The sequence below is a fragment of the Boeremia exigua genome (genome assembly GCF_020726555.1).
Source record: "Boeremia exigua strain MPI-SDFR-AT-0100 chromosome Unknown C7974scaffold_5, whole genome shotgun sequence".
Lineage (NCBI taxonomy): Eukaryota > Fungi > Ascomycota > Dothideomycetes > Pleosporales > Didymellaceae > Boeremia > Boeremia exigua.
The window spans coordinates 699,855-723,148 of NW_025763522.1; the positions used below are offsets into that span (position 1 = coordinate 699,855).

The 23,294-nt window shown below is 54.4% G+C and overlaps 6 protein-coding genes across 6 annotated transcripts; 4 read left to right on the forward strand and 2 right to left on the reverse strand.

The window, feature by feature from the left end:
- Positions 1-219: 219 nt before the first annotated feature.
- On the reverse strand, positions 220-2,847 carry C7974DRAFT_334072 (uncharacterized protein). Its single transcript, XM_046139150.1, has 2 exons — positions 2,378-2,847; positions 220-2,329 (listed from the first exon to the last, which is right to left on the reverse strand). Exons 1-2 carry the CDS (start codon positions 2,508-2,510, stop codon positions 513-515), a joined length of 1,950 nt encoding a protein of 649 aa, XP_045997883.1. The 5' UTR covers positions 2,511-2,847; the 3' UTR covers positions 220-512.
- A 340-nt stretch (positions 2,848-3,187) lies between these two features.
- Positions 3,188-6,808, forward strand: C7974DRAFT_164833 (2-oxoglutarate dehydrogenase-like protein E1 component). Its single transcript, XM_046136040.1, has 3 exons — positions 3,188-3,563; positions 3,627-5,671; positions 5,721-6,808. Exons 1-3 carry the CDS (start codon positions 3,381-3,383, stop codon positions 6,634-6,636), a joined length of 3,144 nt encoding a protein of 1,047 aa, XP_045997884.1. The 5' UTR covers positions 3,188-3,380; the 3' UTR covers positions 6,637-6,808.
- Positions 6,809-7,647: 839 nt separating this feature from the next.
- C7974DRAFT_164880 (fructose-1,6-bisphosphatase class 1/Sedoheputulose-1,7-bisphosphatase) lies at positions 7,648-9,283 on the forward strand. Its single transcript, XM_046136041.1, has 4 exons — positions 7,648-7,959; positions 8,010-8,082; positions 8,134-8,842; positions 8,894-9,283. Exons 1-4 carry the CDS (start codon positions 7,841-7,843, stop codon positions 9,034-9,036), a joined length of 1,044 nt encoding a protein of 347 aa, XP_045997885.1. The 5' UTR covers positions 7,648-7,840; the 3' UTR covers positions 9,037-9,283.
- A 628-nt stretch (positions 9,284-9,911) lies between these two features.
- C7974DRAFT_164923 (uncharacterized protein) lies at positions 9,912-14,393 on the forward strand. Its single transcript, XM_046136042.1, has one exon. The coding sequence runs from the start codon at positions 10,187-10,189 to the stop codon at positions 14,165-14,167; it is 3,981 nt and encodes a 1,326-aa protein (XP_045997886.1). The 5' UTR covers positions 9,912-10,186; the 3' UTR covers positions 14,168-14,393.
- Positions 14,394-15,160: 767 nt separating this feature from the next.
- C7974DRAFT_309078 (uncharacterized protein) lies at positions 15,161-17,432 on the forward strand (the record flags this gene model as incomplete). The annotated part of the gene is made up of 2 exons (XM_046138205.1): positions 15,161-17,247; positions 17,297-17,432. The coding sequence occupies 2 exons, from the start codon at positions 15,161-15,163 to the stop codon at positions 17,430-17,432; spliced, it is 2,223 nt and encodes a 740-aa protein (XP_045997887.1).
- A 3,546-nt stretch (positions 17,433-20,978) lies between these two features.
- On the reverse strand, positions 20,979-22,862 carry C7974DRAFT_392176 (uncharacterized protein). Its single transcript, XM_046141651.1, has 3 exons — positions 22,208-22,862; positions 21,803-22,141; positions 20,979-21,752 (listed from the first exon to the last, which is right to left on the reverse strand). The coding sequence occupies exons 1-3, from the start codon at positions 22,798-22,800 to the stop codon at positions 21,029-21,031; spliced, it is 1,656 nt and encodes a 551-aa protein (XP_045997888.1). The 5' UTR covers positions 22,801-22,862; the 3' UTR covers positions 20,979-21,028.
- Between the last annotated feature and the right edge of the window lie 432 nt (positions 22,863-23,294).

Consider the following 23,294-nt stretch of genomic DNA (forward strand, 5'->3'; position numbering starts at 1 on the left):
GTTCCACGTGTAGGAGCTGTGGAGATTCCGTCGTGAAGGAATGAAAGTCGTGCGTGAGGTAGGAAGTAGAGGAGCATGATGTCAGAACAAGTGAGGCTGTTGTTGGACACGGGTGCTAACTAGCACTATGCTTAGGCAGCTTCTCAGCAGTGCCTCGTCTCAGAATCAGGCGACTTTCATCATGAAGCGCAGATCGTTGCAGGGATTAGGCATGATCGACGAGGCTGCGCTGCGGTAAGCGGCAGCACTCCCGAATTGAGCGTCAGAGGCTTGCATTCCTGGAATGGCATGCTCTTGTTTTCACAGAACATGGTACTCACCACCCTCGAGAAAGGTGATACGAAGGAATGCTGTTCTGCACGAATTTCGAGTAATATTGGCAAAGTTTAACTGCTAGGTCTTGAGAGCCATGTTTGCTATAAGCGTTCCACAGTGCTTGTAACCCAAAACGCCATCGCTATGCATAATCATGCCCAATTCTACCCATGCTACGAGACACAGCAAGAGAAACACTACGATCCGTTGGAAGGGGCGACTTGAGCCAGTTGTTCGTTCAAAGCTTGCTGGTACTGGCTTCGCGCAGCATCAATGGCTCGTTTTAGAGGCTGGATGATTTGAGCAATGGCACTCGCACCTCCTTTGATAGCCTCGGGGTTGAATTTTCTTTTCTTTCCAGTTTGCTGCAAATACAGCTCATTGCGTCTTTGGTACTCCTCGATAAGTGCCCCACGCTCAGCCTCGGCAGCATCGGAGACGGCATTGATGCGGTCCAGAGACCTGTCCAAAGTCTCGATGAGTTTCGCAACTTCATTGGCGCGCTCAGGATTGCCAGAATGATACACATCCCAGAAGTAGTGCAAGAACTCTACTGTGGTGTTGTGTGTCATCGTTAGATTGTCGAGAATGGTGTCGGATATGCCTAGCTTTGCGGCCTGCTCGCTGTTCAAAACACCTTTCGCGGAGGGAATTTCGTCCTCATGTAAATGCCGCTTTTTCACAGCAGATACGATCTGTGTTGTTGCAGCAGCTCGTGCCGATCTACTGCCAACCTTGACCTTCTTCGGGCTGCCACCTTCATCTTCGCTATCACTGTCATCATCGACAGCAATTTTCAAGTGCAGATCGATTCCAGATGTTTTACCATCTGTGTTGATACTTGCGAGATCTTGTCGCAGTGTTGAGAGTGCTTCCATTGGGGTTCGCTTCGTGTAAGCTGCAGCGCTGGTCGACGACTGTAAGCTCTGTCCAGCAGAAAAGAAACGACTTTGATCCTGGACCTTGAGAACGACTCTGTTGTCAGCAGAGCCGCGTTGTAGATCTTTAAGCTGAAGCTCCTTGTATGTGTCCTCGTCTTGACCGGCAGGCGTGTGGTGGTTATCGACCAAGGGCACCTCCTTCATCAGCTTCTCGCTCATGCGATTCAGAACACGAAGAATGGGCGCTTTCTCGTTGCTTGAGGGTACCATAGTCCAGTCTTGACGATTTCCCTTCTGCTGGCTGTGGTTTTGCTCATTTCCTTCGATGTTAATGAACCAAGGTATATTGTCAACCAGCATCTGCTGCGCGATTTCCGAGTTCTCGTCATACTTCAAGTATTTGTCGAGTCGTGTATCTGTAACGTAATCATCGGGGATTCGCTCTCCCTTCAACTTCTTGAAGAGACGGCTGTGAAAGAAGCGCTCCCAAAATTCACCCTCGCTCAACGGTGGTACTGTCTCATTGTATGCCGTCTTCACGATAGGATGCTGCCGAAACACAACTTCAATCTGTTCCTTGGTCAAATTCAGCATCAGAGCGCCGTTGACGGTTTTCGATTTGATGACCGATAGCACATTATATGATCCCGTGGTTTGACTCTTCTCGGCGGCGTGAGATCGTAGCAGGTTCAGCCGCGTTGACCAAAACTGGGTAGAAAACTGTCCCATGGTGACAGAAGCAGGCTTTTCAGTCAACGCGCGATCGAAGCGCTGGCGCAGAGCCGGGCTGGAGTTCAGAAGTGACATCTGGAGTTCTAGGTCACCGAGCAGCTTAGCATCAGAATACAGATCCTCATCTTGCTGGGCAGTCGCAGCGACTGTCTGAGCCACGGTTATGGCGCCGGACGCGCCGCCGCCATCGCCACTAGAAGCAGCTGCAGGCGTTACAGCGGGAGCTTCTTGCGCCTTTGCAGCCTCAATGCCCTTCTGTAGTAGGCCTCTGACCATCTGCTGGTCATCGCGCGGGGTCGCTGAGGTGAACGTGAAGGTATGGCTACCAGCTTGTAGGGAGGACTCGATGACTACGATCTTGATAGAGGCTTTTGCGGCGGTGGCGGGCGTCTGCTGAAGATCTGAGTGCGGTCAGCGTCCACCTTGCTTATGCGATACTGCGGACATACTCCCAATATCTGCTATGACTATCGCCAGTGGCGGAAGCAGACCACCGATCGCGTCCCACGACACCGTCTTGCCATCTGCGGATACAGAGAGTATGCCATCCTTCTTCTTGTATTGGGCTGCAGCGCTGGACATGCTGGTGGAGGAAGCCTGGTGCGGCAAGCACTGGCGCGCCGCGGGAGTGCTTAAAGAAGACGCGCTAGCTTCCCCAGATCACCAAAACGTTGTGACTTCACCTCAGAGACCTTTAGTGCATTCGGTGACTGAGCAACAAGGGCTTGCGAGGAGTAGTCGCACCTGCTGTTGGAGACAGAGTGGTGACGGCAAATACCTGCATGGTCTTTGTTTGCATGCCTGCTATGACGCTGTCAAGCACATGCTTGTCGCTTCACGTCCCGCAAACACAATCCCGAATCTCGAATCTCGAATCGCAGTGCATGATGCTGATAAGCAAAGCTACCTACCGACTTCGTGCATATACACAGAGGCTAGACATAGCGCGAACGACTGCACGCCGAGCGCTCCTTCAGCTCTGCGGATACTTTTCCGCCGCGTGCAGTCTCATTTTCAGGCGACGTCACAGGACGTGGATTTTTACATAACGTTGCAGCGATTGGCTGGCCGTTGGACGCTTCTGCGACCACACGATGGCTGCCACAGGTGGACATCTGACGCTGCTCGCGCATGCCGACCAGGTAGCGGAGGACCGAAGCGTGCTGCGTGCGCGATGCAGACGCGCATTCAGCCAGCTTGGCACAAGGGACATGAGACGCAGCTGTTGACGCAGGCGTTTGAGGCATTTCCGGTGTGCGCAGCTCTAGAGGTGGTCGACGTCCAAACAGCGCTACGCGCAAGGGGCTTAGCCGGAATCCGCGTGCGAGACAGACTCGCCTGCTGCTCCCTCGTCTTCCGCTGCAGCAGCTGCTGAGAAGCTTTCCCTTCTGTCTCCCGTCGTCCTTTGGATGTCACCCATCTAATCCACCCCACACCCCTCTTTGCTTCATCATGTTGCGCACCACGTTGCGCCAATGCTCCCGGCAGCTACAGAGCTGTTCGGCCAAAGCAAGGCTCTCGACCATCGCCGCTTCGCCCGCCAGGACAAGTGCAATCTCGAGCTGCCGCCGCCCGCTGGCTGTTGCCCAGCGTCGCCAATATGCCCTCGCCGCCGAAGATACCGACAAGGGCGTTGTACGTGACCGCACGCCGCGAGATGTGAAGTTTTCGAGGGCACAGCTAACTGTGACCGCATAGGACCCCAACGACAGCTTCTTGAGCGGCAACACCGCCAACTATGTCGACGAGATGTACATGCAGTGGAAGCGCGAGCCGTCGAGCGTCCACGTCTCGTGGCAGGTCTACTTCCGCAACATGGAGTCCGGCGACATGCCCACTTCGCAAGCCTTCCAACCACCACCGACGATTGTCCCTTCCACCAGCTCTGGAATTTCTGATATCAGGCCTGGTCTTGGCATGGGTCCCGGCGAGGGCTCAGACGTCATGAACCATCTGAAGGTCCAGTTGCTGGTGCGCGCGTATCAGTCTCGAGGACACCACAAGGCGCGCATCGACCCCCTCGGTATCCGTACCGAGGCTGAGCAGTTTGGATACAGCAAGCCCCGCGAGTTGGAGCTCTCCCACTACAACTTCACCGAGAAGGATCTGGACCAGGATATCGAGCTTGGCCCAGGTATCTTGCCTCGCTTCAAGACCGAGAACCGCAGCAAGATGACTCTGCGCGAGATCATCCAGGCTTGCGAGCGCCTTTACTGCGGATCCTACGGTATCGAGTACATCCACATTCCCGATAGGGAGCAGTGCGACTGGCTGCGTGCGCGTATCGAGGTCCCCCAGCCCTTCAAGTACTCCGTCGATGAGAAGCGCCGCATTCTGGACCGTCTGATCTGGGGTACCAACTTCGAGGCTTTCTTGGCGACAAAATACCCCAACGACAAGCGTTTTGGTCTCGAGGGTGGCGAGAGTTTGATTCCTGGTATGAAGGCTTTGATCGATCGCAGTGTCGATTATGGTGTCAAGGACATCGTCATTGGTATGCCTCATCGTGGACGTCTGAACGTCTTGTCAAACGTCGTCAGGAAGCCCAACGAATCTATCTTCAGCGAGTTCGCTGGTAGCACCGAGCCCTCCGACGAGGGATCTGGTGATGTGAAGTACCACTTGGGCATGAACTTCGAGCGTCCCACACCCTCCGGAAAGCGTGTCCAGCTTTCTCTGGTCGCTAACCCCTCTCACTTGGAAGCCGAGGATCCCGTCGTTCTCGGAAAGACTCGCGCCATTCTGCACTACAACAACGATGAGAAGGAGGCCCGCACCGCTATGGGCGTGCTCCTCCACGGCGACGCTGCTTTCGCCGGTCAGGGTATTGTGTACGAGACCATGGGATTCCACGCTCTTCCCAGCTACCACACCGGAGGAACTATCCACATCGTTGTCAACAACCAGATTGGTTTCACCACCGATCCCCGATTCTCTCGTTCTACTCCTTACTGCTCGGATATTGCCAAGGCTATCGATGCTCCCGTCTTCCACGTCAACGGTGATGATGTCGAGGCCATGAACTTCGTCTGCCAGCTTGCTGCTGACTTCCGTGCTGAGTTTAAGAAGGACGTTGTCATTGACATGGTCTGCTACCGTAAGCAAGGTCACAACGAGACAGATCAGCCTTTCTTCACCCAGCCTCTCATGTACAAGAAGATCTCGGAACAGAAGCCTACCCTCGACCTCTACGTCAACAAGCTTCTGGAGGAGAAGACCTTCACCAAGGAGGACATTGAGGAGCACAAGGCCTGGGTTTGGGGCATGCTTGACGAGAGCTTCAACCGCAGCAAGGACTACCAGCCGACCGCTAAGGAGTGGCTGACCTCTGCATGGAACGGCTTCAAGTCGCCAAAGGAGCTCGCTACCGAGGTTCTGCCACATTTGCCTACCGCCGTTGAGGACTCGACGCTGAAGCACATCGCCGAGAAGATTGGCAACCCCCCGGCGGACTTCAACGTACACAAGAACCTCAAGCGTATCTTGGCTGGCCGTACAAAGACCGTTGAAGATGGCAAGAACATCGACATGGCCACCGCGGAAGCACTGGCCTTTGGATCTCTGTGCATGGAAGGCCACCACGTCCGTGTATCCGGTCAGGATGTCGAACGTGGAACCTTCTCCCAGCGTCACGCTGTTCTTCACGACCAGGAGAACGAGAAGACCTACACCCCTCTGCAGCACCTCAGTGAGGGCCAGGAGACCTTCACTGTCTGCAACTCCTCGCTGAGCGAGTACGGAGTGTAAGTTATAGTCTCAGACAATTTCGCTTCTGTTACTAACAATCATCAGGCTTGGATTCGAATACGGATACTCTCTCTCCTCGCCTAATGCGCTTGTCATGTGGGAGGCTCAGTTTGGCGACTTCGCCAACACTGCTCAGGTCATCATTGATCAGTTCGTTGCCTCTGCCGAAGTCAAGTGGCTTCAGCGTTCTGGCCTTGTTCTAAGCTTGCCCCATGGTTACGATGGCCAAGGCCCCGAGCACTCTTCCGGTCGTATGGAGCGCTATCTGCAGCTGGTCAATGAGGATCCTCGTATCTTCCCTGCACCGGAGAAGCTTGAGCGTCAACACCAGGACTGCAACCTCCAAATTGCCTACTGCACAAAGCCTTCCAACTACTTCCATCTGCTCCGTCGCCAGATGAACCGCCAGTTCCGCAAGCCTTTGATCCTCTTCTTCTCTAAGTCTCTACTTCGTCACCCCATGGCTCGCTCGAGCATCGAGGAGTTCACTGGAGAATCTCACTTCGAATGGATTGTCAAGGACCCAGCCCACGAGTCTGGTGAGATCGGCACAAACGAGGAGATCAAGCGCGTCATCCTCTGCACAGGCCAGGTCTACACTGCTCTTGTCAACGAGCGCAAGGCTCGCGGTCTCACTGATGTTGCCATCACCCGTATTGAGCAGCTGAACCCCTTCCCATGGGAGCAGCTGAAGGAGAACCTCGACTCGTATCCCAATGCTCAGAACATCATCTGGGCACAGGAAGAGCCCCTTAACGCTGGTGCTTGGAGCTTCACACAACCCAGAATCGAGACCTTGTTGAACCAGACAGAACACCACAACAGGCGTCACGTCATGTACGCTGGTCGCAACCCCAGTGCTTCCGTTGCTACTGGTCTGAAGGCTTCGCACAAGAAGGAGGAGAAGGACTTGCTGGAAATGGCCTTCACCGTCAAGCAGGATAGGTTGAAGGGCGAGTAAAGTAACAAGGAGGTGTAGGGAGATTCTCTATGTTTTCAATAGTCTGTACGAGTTTGCTTGCATTGTTTTATCCCCCATTTATGCGACGGTCGCCTTTCAGAGCGTCATGAGGCTTTTTGAAGGGTTGGATAGAGACTCTTCCTGTACATTTGCATAGCTACGAGTGTATATGTAGAAATGTACAAAAATCAGATTCCTGTGTTCATGAATCCAAGATTGTATTAATTCACGGATATCTCTCCCGGAAGTCGTCGCTGCTGCGTCTTCTGACACTCGTTGCACGGACGTTGTGCTCGGTGCGAGGTACGCCGAACAATTAGGCTGGACACATCACTGATGGTGCGTCAGGAGCAACTGTTGGGTCTCGACTTGCGGGATAATGGCCTGGCTAGAGATCTTCCGCTTCGGCACGATAGGTGAACGTGCGGAACTAACTCAGGTACGCGTGATACCTCTGAGGGATCTCCGGATGTCACAAAACTCAACCGTCTTTTTATTTGATTGATCCATAAATGGTGTCTGTAATGTCCTAAAGGCCTCGAGTGATACTGTTGACTGTTCAGAAGCTCAATGGTTTCGTGCGCGTTAAACAACTCCAAATCTCCATCAACTTGCCATTGCGACGCTGATGAGGGCGACCTCACGTATGAACTTATATCCGCGGGTCGGAAGATCCCGGGCTAAACGTCAGCTGGAGAAAGTGTGGAAAGCGCCCCGCAACACCCCTCCACACGTATCCGCACTTGCATCATCGTCCAAGCTCCCATGCTGCCGCCGCAAAGCGCGTCGATATCGGCGCTCGCGCGACGACGCGGTGAATTTCGCGGAAAAGTGCCATCAATCAGCTTCCGAGTTGTTTACGGATTCTTCCGCCACAACTCCTGCGCCCCCAGGATTCCAATGGCTGAGATATCGTGAGCTTGTGAGTTGCCGAGGGCAGATGTCTGCGGCTGTCCAACCAATCTGCATCCCAAACAAATACCGACTTGTCTCCGCATGCCCGACTCTACCCACTTGGACCCAGACATCTGACTTCATAATAACTACTGGCGCCTTCCCCACGCGTCGATGATCGTGAACTCCCTCTGACTTTTCTGCTTGCCTTTCGTCACTTGTTCCTCTTCCTCCACATTCTCAGATACCCCTTTCTTCCTCCAAAATACTCCCGAAACACCTAATATTGCCATAAAGAACAACAGTCACCATGACGAGCAACGGACAACAGCAGAATAAGCAGGATGTGATCAACACCGACATCATCACCCTCACACGATTCCTCACAGAAGAGCAGTCGAAACACAAGGAGGCCACCGGTGACTTCACGTGAGCTTGAACCCCTCATGCGCCCGAACCCAGACTAAACAAAACGCCAGACTTCTTTGCCACGCCCTCCAATTCGCATTCAAGAGCATTGCCTATTATATTCGGAGAGCCTCGTTGGTCAATGTAAGCCGCATTTTGGTACTACTGGTCTGCGGCAACCACTGACTTTGACAGCTTACTGGGTTGGCTGGTCAATCAAATGCCACTGGCGACGACCAGAAGAAGCTTGACGTAATCGGCGATGAGCTCTTCATCTCCGCTATGCGCTCCTGCGGTCGCGTGCGTGTTTTGGTCTCCGAGGAGCAGGAGGAGTTGATCACCTTCGACGAATTCCCCACTGCGCGTTACGCCGTAGCCTGCGATCCGATCGATGGCTCTTCCAACCTCGACGCCGGAGTTTCAGTCGGTACCATCTTTGCCGTATACAAGCTGGCAGAGGATGCTAAGGGCACAAAAGAGGACCTCCTGAAGCCTGGCACAGAAATGGTTGCTTCCGGTTTCACCATGTACGGTGCATCGGCGCAGCTCGTCATCACAATGAAGGGCGGCAATGTCAACGGCTTCACACTTGACACCGCATTCGGCGAGTTCATCCTCACACATCCTGACATGCAGATCCCCAAGGCGCGCGCGATCTACTCCGTCAACGAGGGTAACTCACTGTACTGGGAGGAGCCCGTTAAGGAGTACATTAACAGCCTAAAATACCCACAAGAGGGCGGCAAGCCATACAGCGCGCGTTACATTGGCTCCATGGTAGCGGACGCGTACCGAACACTATTGTACGGCGGCATCTTCGCGTATCCAGCAGACAAGAAGAGCCCTAAGGGCAAGCTGCGTATTCTGTACGAGTGCGCGCCCATGGCTATGGTCTTTGAGAACGGTAAGCTATTGTTACACTTGATTGTGAAACCATTGCTGACATAACATGCAGCTGGCGGCAAGGCTGTCAACAGTAAGATGGAGCGCATGCTTGATGTTGTGCCCGAGCACATCCACGACCGATCGGGTATCTTCATGGGTTCGGAACAGGAGGTGCAGAAAGTTATCGACGTCCACAGCAAGCACCAAAAATAAGCGTATCTTGAAGATATTGGTTATTCCAGCGAGTTTGTTTGGCAAAAGCATTGGGCCACTACATATTTAGTATGTTGTGAATGAACCTATTATGACATGCAGATGAACTCTTGATCCATTCTTACATGCGTGTTGAGGATCGACAGCACGGCGAAGGTGGTGTTGGTGGCTTTTCTGTACCCCGCCTGACCGTCGTTCATGGCGTTCTTAGAACCAGCCATAGAGAGGGCTGATTGACAATCAACAAAACCGACACGGTTCAGAGGTAGCAAGCGAGAATTGGATATTCGGCTGACTTAGTATTAGTGCTGTGATTCTTCAGGCACCGAGGTTATCGAATTGGATGCTCGGACTGCTGCTGCACAGACACAGTACATACATACAGTCACACGCCGAACACAAGCAACTCCTTGCTCGTGCTACAGCGGTGTGTGCCGTTAGAAACACAGACCAGCGAGGATCAAGCACAGGGCATGCAGGAGATTTATTACTGTCATGCATGTGATGTGGAATGTGGACGTGATTCGAAGCTGCATGGCGAAGCCGTGCTATATTTAGCGTGCATTCGCGGTGCCGAGTGTTGATAGCAACATGCACGACTTTGCTCACTGCGCAATGCGCAACAACGTGGATTGAAGACTACAATATACTCGCAGGCATTGAAGTAATTGCAATCTATATTGCAGCTGCGATAAGGATAAGACAGAGCCTCTGTACGACGGCTGCGAACTGGCATGATCCCACTCTGGCCATTACATAGCCGCCCGCGCCAGGGTCGCTGGGCGAGCTGCAGCTCTCATTCGCTCACGGCGATTCAAGCTTCACGCTAAGACGGCCAACCCTCACTCCTCAACGCCCGGATCTTCTCTCGTACTAGGCCACAGAGCGAATAGGACGGCCAGCCCTCGCCGTGCCCATCACCATGCGGCCTTGCCTTCCTTCCGACGGCCACAGCATGCCTGGTCTTGCAGGGGTGCTACCGTTTCCTCTCGCAAATGGCTTGCGTGTGAGGTGACCAACACGGCCTACAAGCCCCAACGTGTGAACAACCGGCCTCGGTCGTCCAGAAGGATTCGTCGTACCGCACGCTGGAGCCGCTGGAGGCTTTGAGGCGTTCAGGCTCCCCATCGACGTTCGAACGGTGTGAAGCATGTCTTCACACAACTATCTCGCGGTGCCTCCTCCGCCTCCCCCAGCGAACGCGCAAGGATACGGGCAGCCGATCTCCCCAGGCCGTGCCTCTGCCGTGCGACCGGGCATTATCACGCAAGGCGTTGCTTTTGCGCAGACCCATGGCAATCTGCACACTCCGGCGAGCGCGACCTCTTCAAGCCCGTTTACCCCGTTCGCGAACAACTTGTCGTCCCCGTATGCGCCCTCGTCTGTAGGTAGCTCGCCGATGGCTGCCCCGTACAACCCGCAGCAATGGAGAGGCAACGGGAGGACTGGCGTGCAGTATGCGCCCCAGCAGACGCAAATGGCTATCAATCCAGTGCGGCAACAGGATCTGTCGGGACATGAGGAGGCCATGCCGTCTCCTCCACCGCCGTACACGCCGGCCCGCGCCCCGAGCCAGAACATCTCGCAAGCCTTGAGTTCGTCGCCAGGCCATGCGTTCCCCCAGGGCCACCATCCTCCTCCGCCAATACCACAGACCGGTACGCCTTCGTCGGCGCGCGCAGCTCGAAGCTTCCACAACCGTCCTGTCTCGATAGCCATACCCTCGGGCTCTGCCGCAGCCCCGGGGAACACTCTGTTTGCGCCTCCACCAGTCGCACCTAGCAGGGAAAGGTCTTCGTCCCGGGGCCTGTCTACCAAGTTCAGTCTGTCGAACTTTCGCAACAGGAACGTTGACCACAGTCCTGCCCCGTCTGCTATCGAATCGCTGCACTCGAGCACGCACGATGCGCTGCAGCGAGGCGACCCTGGGTCGTCGTCACAACGCAACTTCGCTCAGTACACACCCAGTCCACTCGACCGACGGTATATTCCTGACTCGCAATCTCCCTTGCGACCACCGAATGCACGCAGAGCAGCCTCGGCTGGCGTCCTCGGCCATGGGACGGAAACGCGAACGCCTGTTGATGAGATACCGCCCAATCTCCAAGCGAGCTGGGGACCAGGCATGCCGTTGCCGCCACCGCCGCCAGGTCCCCCACCGACAGGCTCGAGGTCACAAAGCGTTGGGCCTGGATATGACTCGGACCGCCAGGCAGGTTATCCCTCGGCTCCGCCGACACGCCGACCTGGTCAGACACCCCTTGGACCTATTCCACCAACACCTATGGGATGGGAGGAAGAGTCAACCACAGTCACGGCATCAGTCCCTCCCCCTCCTCCGGCTCCTGCAAGATCACCAGCAGCTCACGGTCTGCATGTCAATACCAGCTTACAACGTCGCGAGTATGTTGCATCGCCTCCGGAAGCAGAGAGTGAGTCGACAGTATCCGGGCCATCGATGACTTCACACTCTGGGTCAGGTAGCACGCTCTCAAGACCCAGACGTGAAGGCAGCGCTCGAGGGAGCATTCGTGAACGCAGGGAAGAGAGCCGTGCTGCACGTGAGCGCCGCGCGGAGCCGAACAACAATCCTTGGGCACACGACCTTGAGGTGTCTACAACGAGAGCAAATGTTGATTTGGCCTCGCCTGAAAGTGGACTATCGCGGAGAGGTGCAATCACGAGAAACACCCCACGAAGTGGAGGAGCGTTGCGATCACCACGAAGCGCACATTTGTACGAAGATCCTGGGTCCGCCAGCTCCACACCGCGACTACTTGCCGGCCAACGGAATGTGTCTGGCGCCGCACCCACGCCTCCTTTCTCGCCAGGTACGGAACACCTATCTCAGAAACTCCCAGCAGCCTTTCCTGCCAAAGCTCTTCCCACACCTCCTCCACATTCTGCTGAAGATGGGAGAGGTCTGACAACTCCATCAGGGGTCGCAAATCGCTCGGTATCGCAAACGTCACTGCACTCTGTCTTGACACCGCATGACGCGTCGCTCCAAACTCCTAGACCAACAGATCGAGATGTGTTCGCCCAAGCGTCAATCGAGCGACACCGTGCCTTCATTGAGAAGGAGATGCATGCTGAAGATGATGAAGAACGACTTGAGCTCTTTGCTGAGTTCATTGTTGCTGAATCAAGATTTCGACGAGATCGCTACTCGAGCGCCTTCGACGCGATTGGCGCAGGCGAAGTCATGGACCTCACTAGGGATCTGTGGCGTTCGAACAAAACATCGGGGCGGAGAGCTGTCACTCCAAGTGCTCAAGTTACTCCTTCCTACGCAAGGAGCATACATCCTGGATCCGTGTCGGGCGAGTCACCAGACACAAGGCCTTCTGACTCTATGCCCACAACTGCTGCAAGCCCAGCATCCTCCCTAGGCCAGTTCACACCGCACACCGAGCCCGCATCGCCTTCCAGTGCATCAAGCCAGCGTGCTCGTGATGCTGCCTGGAATAACAATTTCCATCCTTCGCTCTCACCGATCCCCAGTATGGCAATGAGCACCATCCCAGACGAAGAAGACTCGAGAGGACGGTCTGCAAGCCGATGGTGGGAGAGCGATGATGGATCACAGGGTATTGGCGACAGGCGGCTAGAAAGAAGCAAACGCGAGTCGAAGTACATGGGATTGGTGATGGAGACACAGGAGAGTTTCCACCAGGATGGCCAGAACCAGCCCACACCAAAGCACTACCGAGCAAGCTCAAGTAGCAGACCTGCTGTTTATAGGCCAGATGAGTACCCGCCGGAGAAGGTTGGACTTCACGACGGCAAAGGAAAGCAGCCCGCGTCGTTCGATTATTTCCCTACACCGACTCCTCCAGCTATCGATCCGCACAAGCTCGATGTGTCCAGGCTTGTTACATTGCCGCCATCATACCCGCGTCATCACCCTGCTGTCAATAACAATCACCCTGATCTAGCCTCCATCCGTAGTAGCCTACGGACGTTGACCAATCTCAGTGAATTGAAAACCACGAAGACCAACTTCGAAACGAAGACAGAAGCACGGAAGGAGTCTGAAAACGCGTCGCTGAACGACAGGCGAGCACACGTTAGATACAACATCCAAGAAAATCTTCGAAACGGTCAGATGACCTTCCAGGATGCGGCGAAAGCTGACGCTGATTTCGAAGCTCGAGAGCACCAGCGTGCACAGGACGTAGTTCAGAGTATCTTCGACACCTTCCAAGCTGAAGTCGCGAACGTACTCCATGCTATGCTCTGCGAACGAGTCACCAAAGTGACAGCATCGATCGAACATCTCAAGGGCCGATTGTCCGATGAGGCGCAGGAGCTGAATCCCAACCAGACGCAAGAAGAGGGTGACGAGAAGCCAGAACTACTAGAGATGCTTACGTTACTGAAATGGCTGTTCGAGCTCCGCGAAGCGCTCCACAAGGAGCTCTTCGAACTCGAGAACGAGCGCAACGACCTCTACCGAGACATAATCGTTCTGCCCTACGTTCAAGCTAAGAATGACCAGAAGGTCCAGGAAGCAACCGATTTCTTCCGCCGCGATGCGCAGGACCGCAAGGTCAGCGCTGAAAAGGAGATTCTCAAGCGCTACGAAGAGTTTCTTGATGTCATCGAGCGCAATGTAACACGTGGAGTTGAGACACAGCTCTCAGCCTTTTGGGACATCGCGCCTGGCCTATTGGCAATTGTGCAGAAGGTGCCGCACCAACTTGACGGGTTTGGTGTTCTGATCCCGGCGCAGGAGTACAGTGAGAACCCAGCGTACTACGACTTTCCGCTTCAGTACCTCTACACTCTCCTCGCGCACGCGGGTCGCTCTGCGTATCAGTTCATTGAGTCACAGATCAATTTGCTTTGTCTGCTGCACGAGGTCAAGACAGCTGTTATGACCACAGGCTCGCGGCTCCTCGAGACGCAGAGGCTGCTGGAAGGCGAGGATCTCGCCAGCGTCGACGCTGAGATGAAAGCCATCCGTGCCGATGAAGAGCAGAGGCTGACCGATGACCTCAAGGAGAAGGTCGCCCTTGTAGAGAGCCAGTGGGATGAAGCTCTGGGGCAGGGACTGAAGCAGTGCAAGACAAAGGTTGTCGATTTTCTCACTGAGCAAGGGGGCTGGGACGATAGTTTGAGCGAGTGAGTGCGCCACAGCGCTTTCGTTCGTTGGGTTCTTTATTGGATTTGAGCACAGATACCCATCATTTTCTGTTGTTTGTAAAGTTTGGGAAACGATGCGTTTGCGTGGTATCGAGTTACATTGCTGTCTGATTGCTATCCTCTGTGACCAAGAACCCCACACCTCCACATCACAAGTGAATGTACGGTTGGTGCTGCAGGTTTTTAGGACTCCCTGTGCAGAACATGTTCTCTTTTGTGCTGTTTCCTCACGCCGACGTGTGTATCTGATATCGCAGACCCACACCGTGGCTGCCTTAGCGTTGACCACGCCGTTGACATGTGCTTACCGGCTGCAGGAACCGCCGTTTCGCAAGGGCTGGTGCGCCGTTGTGCGCCTTCCAAGATGGTACAAAGCGCTTAGTACTATCGGCTGTCTTCACATCTCGCTTTCCGCCGTTTGACGTCAGTGCAGATTCTGTTCAGTCCGACTGCCATTCGTTCGGGTGCAGGAAAGCTCGTTCGTTCACCGCCTACCCCCAATATGGCTAGTGGCCGCGCACTGACCGGCGCCTCACAGAAAATATCCCACTTGAAAGCACAGCGTGCTCGCCAACCTCTCACCGTTTCCCACCACCACACACCAAGCTCTTCAAAAGTCCCGGTCCACTCACGCGGATCGTCACATAACAGAAAAGAAACAAAAAAATCCAGAAAACCACAAAAAAATCCCGTGCGACGCACTCCGCCCGCTTCGTCAACCCCTCCACCGTTGTCGAGCGACTTTCTCTTTCACGACCGCCCGTCGCAAGTAGAAGGGACGCTGCGCATTTGCCTGTCCCCTCTCTAGGTCTTTTCCAGGACCTTCAGCCACTGCTCATCCTCTCGTCGCAAGTTGTTTCACGCGCAGGTATGTAGGAACTTTTCTGGTGAAGCGAGCGCACCTGCACATGGGCACCCTGCACCTTCCCGCAAAATTCGCAGGACCCGCCACTGACACCCCGCCTAGATACCCACCATGTCTGAAGTCGCCAACTCCACCTCGCCCGTCCAGGACGGTGCTGCCACCGCCAACGGCGCCGAGGTCAACACCCAGGTCCCCGCCGCCCAGGGCGAGGCACCCACTCCCACCGCCCAGCAGGCCCACCAGAACTCCGCTTCCCTCTATGTCGGCGAGCTCGACCCCTCCGTCACCGAGGCCATGCTCTTCGAGCTGTTCTCTTCCATCGGCCAGGTCGCGTCGATCCGTGTGTGCCGTGACGCCGTTACCCGTCGCTCGCTCGGTTACGCGTATGTTAACTACAACAGCTCTGAGGACGGCGAGAAGGCCCTCGAGGAGCTGAACTACACTGTCATCAAGGGCAAGCCTTGCCGTATCATGTGGTCCCAGCGCGACCCCGCTCTGCGCAAGACTGGTCAGGGTAACGTCTTCATCAAGAACCTTGACCACGCCATTGACAACAAGGCTCTCCACGACACCTTCGCCGCCTTCGGTAACATCCTGTCCTGCAAGGTCGCTCAGGACGAGATGGGCAACTCCAAGGGTTACGGATTCGTCCACTACGAGACCGCCGAGGCCGCCAACAACGCCATTAAGCACGTTAACGGCATGCTTTTGAACGAGAAGAAGGTTTTCGTCGGCCACCACATTCCCAAGAAGGAGCGCATGAGCAAGTTCGAGGAGATGAAGGCCAACTTCACCAACATCTATGTCAAGAACATCGACCTTGATGTTACTGACGACGAGTTCCGTGAGCTCTTCGAGAAGCACGGAGATATCACCTCCGCGTCCATCGCAAGGGACGACCAGGGCAAGAGCCGTGGTTTCGGTTTCGTCAACTACATCAAGCACGAGGCTGCCGCTACTGCCGTCGATTCCCTGAACGACACCGACTTCAAGAGTCAGAAGCTCTACGTTGGCCGCGCTCAGAAGAAGCACGAGCGTGAGGAGGAGCTCCGCAAGCAGTACGAGGCTGCCCGTCTCGAGAAGCAGTCCAAGTACCAGGGCGTTAACCTTTACATCAAGAACCTTGGTGACGAGGTTGATGACGAGAAGCTCCGTGAGATGTTCACTCCTTTCGGCACCATCACCTCCGCTAAGGTCATGCGTGATGCCGTCCCTGCTGAGGGTGCCAAGGCTGATTCAGACTCTGAGGAGAAGAAGGATGAGGCTGAGGAGAAGCCCGAGGAGAAGGAGGTCGAGGAGAAGAAGGAGGAGGAGGAGTCATCTGACGAGAAGAAGGATGACTCTACCAAGGCTGGCGACAAGGTCACCATCAAGGGCGAGAAGAAGATTCTCGGCAAGAGCAAGGGCTTCGGCTTTGTCTGCTTCAGCAACCCCGATGAGGCCACCAAGGCTGTCACCGACATGAACCAGCGCATGTTCGACGGCAAGCCCCTCTACGTCGCTCTTGCCCAGCGCAAGGATGTCCGCAAGAACCAGCTCGAGGCTACCATCCAGGCTCGCAACCAGCTCCGCATGCAGCAGCAACAGCAGCAGCAGTTCGGCGGCATGCCCCAGATGTTCGTCGCTCCTGGTCAGCCCATGATGTACCCTCCTGGTGGCCGTGGCCAGATGCCCTTCCCCGCCGGCATGCCTGGACAGCAGGGCGGTCGTGGCTTCCCCAGCGGTATGCCTCAGCAGGGTGGCCGTGGTGGCCCCAACGCCCAGCAGATGCCTCCTATGTACATGCCCCCTGGCATGGCTCCCGGTGGCTTCCCTGCTCCTTACATGACTCCTCAGTACATGCAGCTCGCTGCTCAGGCTCAGCAGGCTATGGGCGGTCGCGGCGGTCGCGGCGCCGGCCCCATGCCCGGTATGCCCGGCATGCCTCAGGGTCAGATGGCTCCTGCCATGCGCGGTGGCCAAGGCTTCCCCCAGGGCGGCCGTGGTGGTCCTAACGGCCGTCCCGGCCAGGGTCCCCAGGCTGGTTTCCCCCGCGCTGGCGGTATCGACCTGAACGTCCTCAATGCTGCCCCCGTCGGACAGCAGAAGCAGATGCTCGGCGAGGCGCTTTACCCTAAGATCCACGAGATCCAGCCCGAGTTGGCCGGCAAGATCACCGGTATGCTCCTCGAGATGGACAACAGCGAGCTCATCAACCTGTAAGTCACGTTCCACTGCATTCATTAATCCAATACTAACACGTCGCAGCACCTCCGACGAGTCCGCTCTCCGCGCCAAGGTCGACGAGGCCATGAGCGTCTACGACGAATACGTCAAGAACAAGGACGGTGAGGGCGAGAAGGAGGCCCCCAAGGAGGAGACCAAGGAAGAGACCAAGGCTTAAATTCTTCTAGTTGCTTCCGAGTAGGACTCGCTCCGTATCACTCTTGATCGACAGCGACCCGCGATGGTTCCAGCAGCTTCTTAATGGCGAACGGCGTACGGTTTATGGCTCTTCTTACGATGGCGGACGGCTTCACGAATGCACCCAAAAGTTCTGACGATTTCGACGCGGTCTCCTCCTTCTCTTGGCACCGACCCCTTAACTGGACGTCGGTCGCCCCCAATCTCGATCTAATGAGTTGGGTTTTCGATGGTTCCTTAATTTGTTTTGTATCATAGATGGATGTGTCTGCGACGACAGACATGATATGGGTGGAACGATGGATTTCCAGTATGATACCTCAAAGCAGCTGTTACAACTCTGGCTGGCTTACGTTCGATACCGGTTGTTTATCAACAGGGTAATGATGGCAAATGCATGGTGTATGGTGCATGATGTGGGCGATGGATACGACAGGCAGTAGATCTAACGGGTGTATCGGATAATCCAATAGATCTTTGAACAACACTGGGTGCTACTGAGTGATATGTGGGTTGTTCATCAGTGTCCACAAACGAGGATTAACGTTGTCGATCTAGGTTGCCCTGCTCTGTCTCCACCATGTGTGAAGTGCGCAACTTTATGAGTCTCATATCGAGCCGCGAAATGTTGGGCACGGTCACTGAACGTACAGATCAGAAGGCTGCTCGCCGTCACGCGCCTTCATGCAACGCCAGCAGGCCAAAGGGCAAACATAAGAGGCTTCGCTTTGTGATTGTCATCACGTGGTGCAGCCAAGTATTCATTTGCAGCAGAAAGGACGGCACACATGTGCATTCAATTGCCAGAATCAGCGTCCATGTAGAGGTTGGATTCTCTTTTCCGTGCACACAACTACAGGGAGGCAGTCGAGTCACACCGTCTCCTACTTTACATCGGCCGCAGACACCGCGGACACCCAATTGATCTGGAGCAGGAGTTTTTCTTGCCGCAGACACCGCATAATTGCGGAACGCTTGCGTTTCTTACCGCGGAGTGGAGTGGGATTTTGAATACAGAGAGAGGGGTAGAAGGTAGATGGTAGATGGTAGACAGTGCTAGCAATGCCGCAACATCCCGGTGACGGTAAAGGCATTTCGAGAACAACACATAACAACCCAGTCGGCTAGTTCTCAAGCACGCATATGCTCATAGAAGAGGGTTTGGGAAACACAGATTACGGGACTGTATGCTCTGTTTTGGGTCAGGAACATTCCAGTGAGCCCTTTTCAATTTTGAGCAGGGAGTAGGGAAGTAGGTTTGGGTGCAGAGACGATGTGAAACGGTACTCGCATGGTGGATCGACTCTGATGGTCGGGAGACACACATCGTCCTGAAGTGGCCTTTTTTCGTGTCGGGAACAGTTGGTGTGGTATTGTGTTTTTGAGCAGTCAGCGGGAGAGGTTTCAGGCAGATACGGTGCTTAGAGAACACACACATTATATATATGGAACTATCTTTTTTTGTGTAGAATAAAGGAGAGCCTTAAGCAGCAGGCGGAGAGGTGTTTTAGGGCAGAAGCAGCAGTGTCGGTTCTGCACGCCAGTCAACAACTTCCGACAGACATGAAAACTGATTCAAGACCGTTTTCCCTCCGCGGTCGTTTGCTTCCCACATCTTGCTTTTTATTATAACGCAACTGGCAATCTTGAAGGCGGGTGATGATACTCGCGCTTCAAAAGTGTCATTGGCATTCCTTCTGTGCGATTCCCCGGACTCAGACACTCGATCAGATAATCTGCACTTTTCCGCGGCGAGGACATGTAGGAGTGGTCTTTCAATTTAAGTAGACAGCATAAAGGTGCAGATACGGTGGCCGGTTCTCCATTTGCCAGTTTGCGTGGTGTTGCAGAGCAGAGGCCAATTCGCTGTTGGAACCATATTTGTAGCGGCCATGCATTGTAGTTGACCAGTATTCTCGGAGCAAAGATCATCATTCGACCCAAAGTCTGTTTGTGGTAGACATGTACTGTGCTATCTTTATCTTTGGCATAGAGGGTGTTCAGAAGAGAGGCGATGGTGATCTGGGGAGGGGAGGAGGCAGAAATAATGGGTACTCTATTCGTTTGTTTTCGTGTAGAAGAGATACAGAGGACGGCACACGGACTGAGAGGGAGCTTCTCAACCCACTACAGCGACAGCAGAACGTTCGTCATGGTGGATTCACTTTCCAATTTTTGGTTCACAAGACGATTTTGATTGAGAAGATGGAGGATCTCAGATTTGAGAAAAGAGCACAGTCATGGTGCTAAGATACCGAGCTCGAGAAGAAACAGACATGCAGAGCCATTCTGACCCTTTTGACCACGAACTAAGCAACTCTGATTGAAAGAAAGAGGCAGGGCAGATATGCACTGTATTAGGCGCAGCTTTAGAGGCTCATGAGGAACATGAGTGATTTGTTCAGATAGCCTCGAGCAAGAGGCAAAACGCACATGCATCTGTTGAGTCTTTGTTTCGACAACATGACCAGAATGGAAGTCCCGTTTTTACAAATTTCAAAGATACAGAGGAGGTTGTTATAGAAGAGTTCGACTCAAACTCGACGGCTTTTCAAGTTGTTACTGCCATGCACTGTAGATGTTCCAGTCCAGGAACATGTGTGTTTCGTAACTCATATTCTCGACTAGAATTTGAGAGCAGTATACGATGTGATTTCCTCGGGAGAAGACCGATCATCCCAGACGGGGATTCTCAATAGTCGAAAGTCGCCCATTGCATGGTGTCGCAAGCTGTTTGAATTTTCATTGTTTGAGTTTTGGCAGACACAAGAGCAGAGAGAAGAGTGGGAAGAGGAGCGGGAAGAAGACATCGATTCGCTCCCATCGTAATTTGCTCGGGGACTTAAGCGGCCAGTCGCCAGAACAAGTGGCGTTCGATGTGACTTTTTGATCCTCCACATTTCCAGAATTCTTTGACCTTTCGATCAAGAGGACCGAGGAAACGCGCAACTCCTTTCTGGCACGCAAAGTCGATACTCAGAGGCAGGTATGAGCGAGCAGATAGTGCAGTGAGAGAAGACACACAGAGACAGACATTGCCTATCCCATTCAGCATTTCGAAATGGGAGGGGAGTCTGTGCAGAGAGTAAAGAAGGAGTGACATCGCTGCACACAGGACATGTCTTGGGTTTGCTGCAGATATTGCAGCAGGAGAGAAGAAGCACACATCTTGTTCGTCAACTACCTCTTCAGTTCAATGCACCCAGTGTAGCGGGAGAAGAAGCACACTAACAGACTGACAGATATGTAAGATAGGTGACTGCGTTTCGAGATTGTTGGGAAGATGTGTAGCGCAGAGAGCCTAGAAGGCCATGTCGCCCAAAGCCGTGGATTTTGAGGTCCTCATAGTTCAGAGGCATGGCTAGCTTTCGAGAGCATGATGCGTTGCATGATGTGGAAGGAAGCATGAGCGCCGAAGCGGAGTTTATATCTGCGGAATGGGGTGCATGTGATTAGTACTTCTGTGGCGGGCAAACGGCTTCTGGCGACTAAAGACACATGCGTGCAGCGTCATGTGCGGTTGGTCTTTTCAAAAATTAAAGCTTTGTTTCTGACCATTTCTATGGAGAGCCGTACCTAACGCCCCTCGAGCCTGACCCTCGTCTTGCTCTCCCTCCGCCGACTGACTGCAAACCACACGCTGCTTGCCCAGCATAGCACAACGCCCACCCAGCTGTGCGCCGGCATCTTGAACATGCTGAGCAATGTAAGCTGTACGCCACTTCTCGGCACGTTGACGAACGTCGCGGACAGCGGGCTTGTCGCCTTGACTAGCACGAGCGTGCTGCTGAATACCGCCCAACTGCCGATCGCACCGCACCAGATCATCAGCCAGAAGAACGGGACGTCCAGGAAGGGAATGTTGTGGAAGATGTTCCCGAGTTCGCCGCTCAGTAGCATAATGGGGGTGAGGAGCGCGATGGACAGAATGGAGGTGTAGTGTAGAGTGCGGTAGTAGGCACGGGTCTCTTCGCGGTTCGCATCTTCTTCGCTGCGTGTGGGGTAGCCGCTCAAAACGTCGCCTTGCGGGATGAGGCCGGCGAGTAGCGTGCGGTATGTGCGAAGCAGGAGGATCGGATAAAGGGCGGCGAAGAAGGATGAGAAGACACCGGCGACGATGGACTCCCATGTTACACGAACGTTGGAGCGGAGGGTCGCGAAGAAGAGGTTCAGGGTCGCGATGAGCGCGGCGGAGAGTGTGGAGCCAGAGATGGTTTCTTTCTGCAAGACGCAGGAGAAGATCAGGGAGAGAGGTGTTACGCCGATGCGCGCAAGCTGGTAGACGGGTAGGGGAGCATAGCTAGTCGTTGTCAGGCCGCGATAAGATACAGAGAACGCAAGGATACTTACGCGAAGGAGAAGTTACTGAGCAAGACTTTGACAACAAAGACGACAGCGAGAGGGAGCACCTGTTTCGCGATGTTGTAGTCGAACTCAAATAGGCCGCCACCAGCGATGCCTCCGGTGCCGTTGCTCAGCCAGCGCAGGAACCTCGCGACGCCAGACTTCGTAGTTACGTTCCTGAACGCTCCACCCTGTGGCGCAACTGGAATTGCTGGCGCAACAGCAGCACCAAGCCCCAGGCGTCTCAACGGGCTACCGAGGCCGCGCGTCAAGCTCGAGAAACCCACGAGCAAGACATGTGTGAGTATGAGCTGGACATACGTGCCAGCTAGGGGAAACGGGAATCTACAACTGGTGTTAGCACCCAGATTTGTCCCAATCGCTGCCCCATCACCAGTCGCGAGCACTCACTTGTACACCCCCGTAAGCATGATGAATCGATTCATGAGCAACAGCCCAAATCCACACCCGCCTACCCAAAACACCAGTATCCCAATCCAAATCTGCCAGCCCAGCCACGTGCCAAATAAATAGCCTCCCAGCCCGCCCTGCCGAAAAATCATCTTCCAGCCGCCGCGCTCATACTGCGCGTTTCTGCCGCCGCCAACGAGCGGTCGTATGCTGCTGCTGAGCTCGTATTCATCATCCTCGTCCTCGCTCTGCGCGGCGCTGCGGGAGCGCGGGTAGGGAATGGGGGACGTGGAGCGGCTGGCGACGTCGATGAGGGGAATGGCGGGCGCGAGGCCGGCGCCTGCTTCTTGGGAGGTGTGTCGCGAATGCGAGCGTAAATTGGACATATTGGCTGCTTCGATATCGTCGTCTATGTCATCGATGGAGTCCGCGGTCGTTTTTCGGCGGTGCGTTGTGGAGGTCGAGAACTTCGAGGTTTGTTTTGACGTTGTTGGGAGTTGTACGGAGCGCGAAATATTGGTCAGGTAATCGAATGCGGGGCGGAATGTTTTGGATGTGTTGCGAGCGAACGGTCGGGAGTTGAAGCTGTTCATTGTGTCCGCTGCATGGCGGAGGAAGGAAGGAAGTGCATCGCGAAGGGAGTCGTGATTGTGATTGATGGTGGTTGCACAATTCTGTGCCTGCCTGATGCACTGGCGCTAGTCTGGACCCTGCATCGTCAGGAGAAGTGGGTCTGTGAACGTGTCGCTCTTCAACTTGTGACGATCAAATTAATCCTCTTTTGCAATACGAATCTGACCGAGATCTCGATTGTCTATACATGACTCAGCATGTAATTGTTGAGAATCAGATACACAGATGTAGCATGACCCAATGGTCTTCTTATACGTTGATACAACCCTCGAGGAAGCCCCCTGAATCACGTCGACCACTATCTTGGTGATCCTACACTTGGAGCTCTGGTTTCAGTTCTCTCTAAAGCCGTTATGTCCAACCGAAGCACTGGTGATGTGTTGCATCAGCCAACGATTGGTGGTGGGCGTACTATATTACCTGAGAAGACAGCACACCCGGCTGAACGAGAGAG

Coding starts and splice junctions, on each gene's coding strand:
- C7974DRAFT_334072 (XM_046139150.1), bottom strand. CDS start 2,510: ATGTCCAGCGCTGCAGCCCAATACAAGAAGAAGGATGGCATACTCTCT. Junction 2,330..2,377: donor AGTCATAGCAGATATTGGGA/GTATGTCCGCAG, acceptor GACCGCACTCAG/ATCTTCAGCAGACGCCCGCC.
- C7974DRAFT_392176 (XM_046141651.1), bottom strand. CDS start 22,800: ATGAACAGCTTCAACTCCCGACCGTTCGCTCGCAACACATCCAAAACA. Junction 22,142..22,207: donor ATGCTTACGGGGGTGTACAA/GTGAGTGCTCGC, acceptor CACCAGTTGTAG/ATTCCCGTTTCCCCTAGCTG. Junction 21,753..21,802: donor CTCAGTAACTTCTCCTTCGC/GTAAGTATCCTT, acceptor GACAACGACTAG/CTATGCTCCCCTACCCGTCT.
- C7974DRAFT_164923 (XM_046136042.1), top strand. CDS start 10,187: ATGTCTTCACACAACTATCTCGCGGTGCCTCCTCCGCCTCCCCCAGCG.
- C7974DRAFT_164833 (XM_046136040.1), top strand. CDS start 3,381: ATGTTGCGCACCACGTTGCGCCAATGCTCCCGGCAGCTACAGAGCTGT. Junction 3,564..3,626: donor AAGATACCGACAAGGGCGTT/GTACGTGACCGC, acceptor GTGACCGCATAG/GACCCCAACGACAGCTTCTT. Junction 5,672..5,720: donor TCGCTGAGCGAGTACGGAGT/GTAAGTTATAGT, acceptor AACAATCATCAG/GCTTGGATTCGAATACGGAT.
- C7974DRAFT_164880 (XM_046136041.1), top strand. CDS start 7,841: ATGACGAGCAACGGACAACAGCAGAATAAGCAGGATGTGATCAACACC. Junction 8,083..8,133: donor GGAGAGCCTCGTTGGTCAAT/GTAAGCCGCATT, acceptor TGACTTTGACAG/CTTACTGGGTTGGCTGGTCA. Junction 8,843..8,893: donor GGCTATGGTCTTTGAGAACG/GTAAGCTATTGT, acceptor CATAACATGCAG/CTGGCGGCAAGGCTGTCAAC.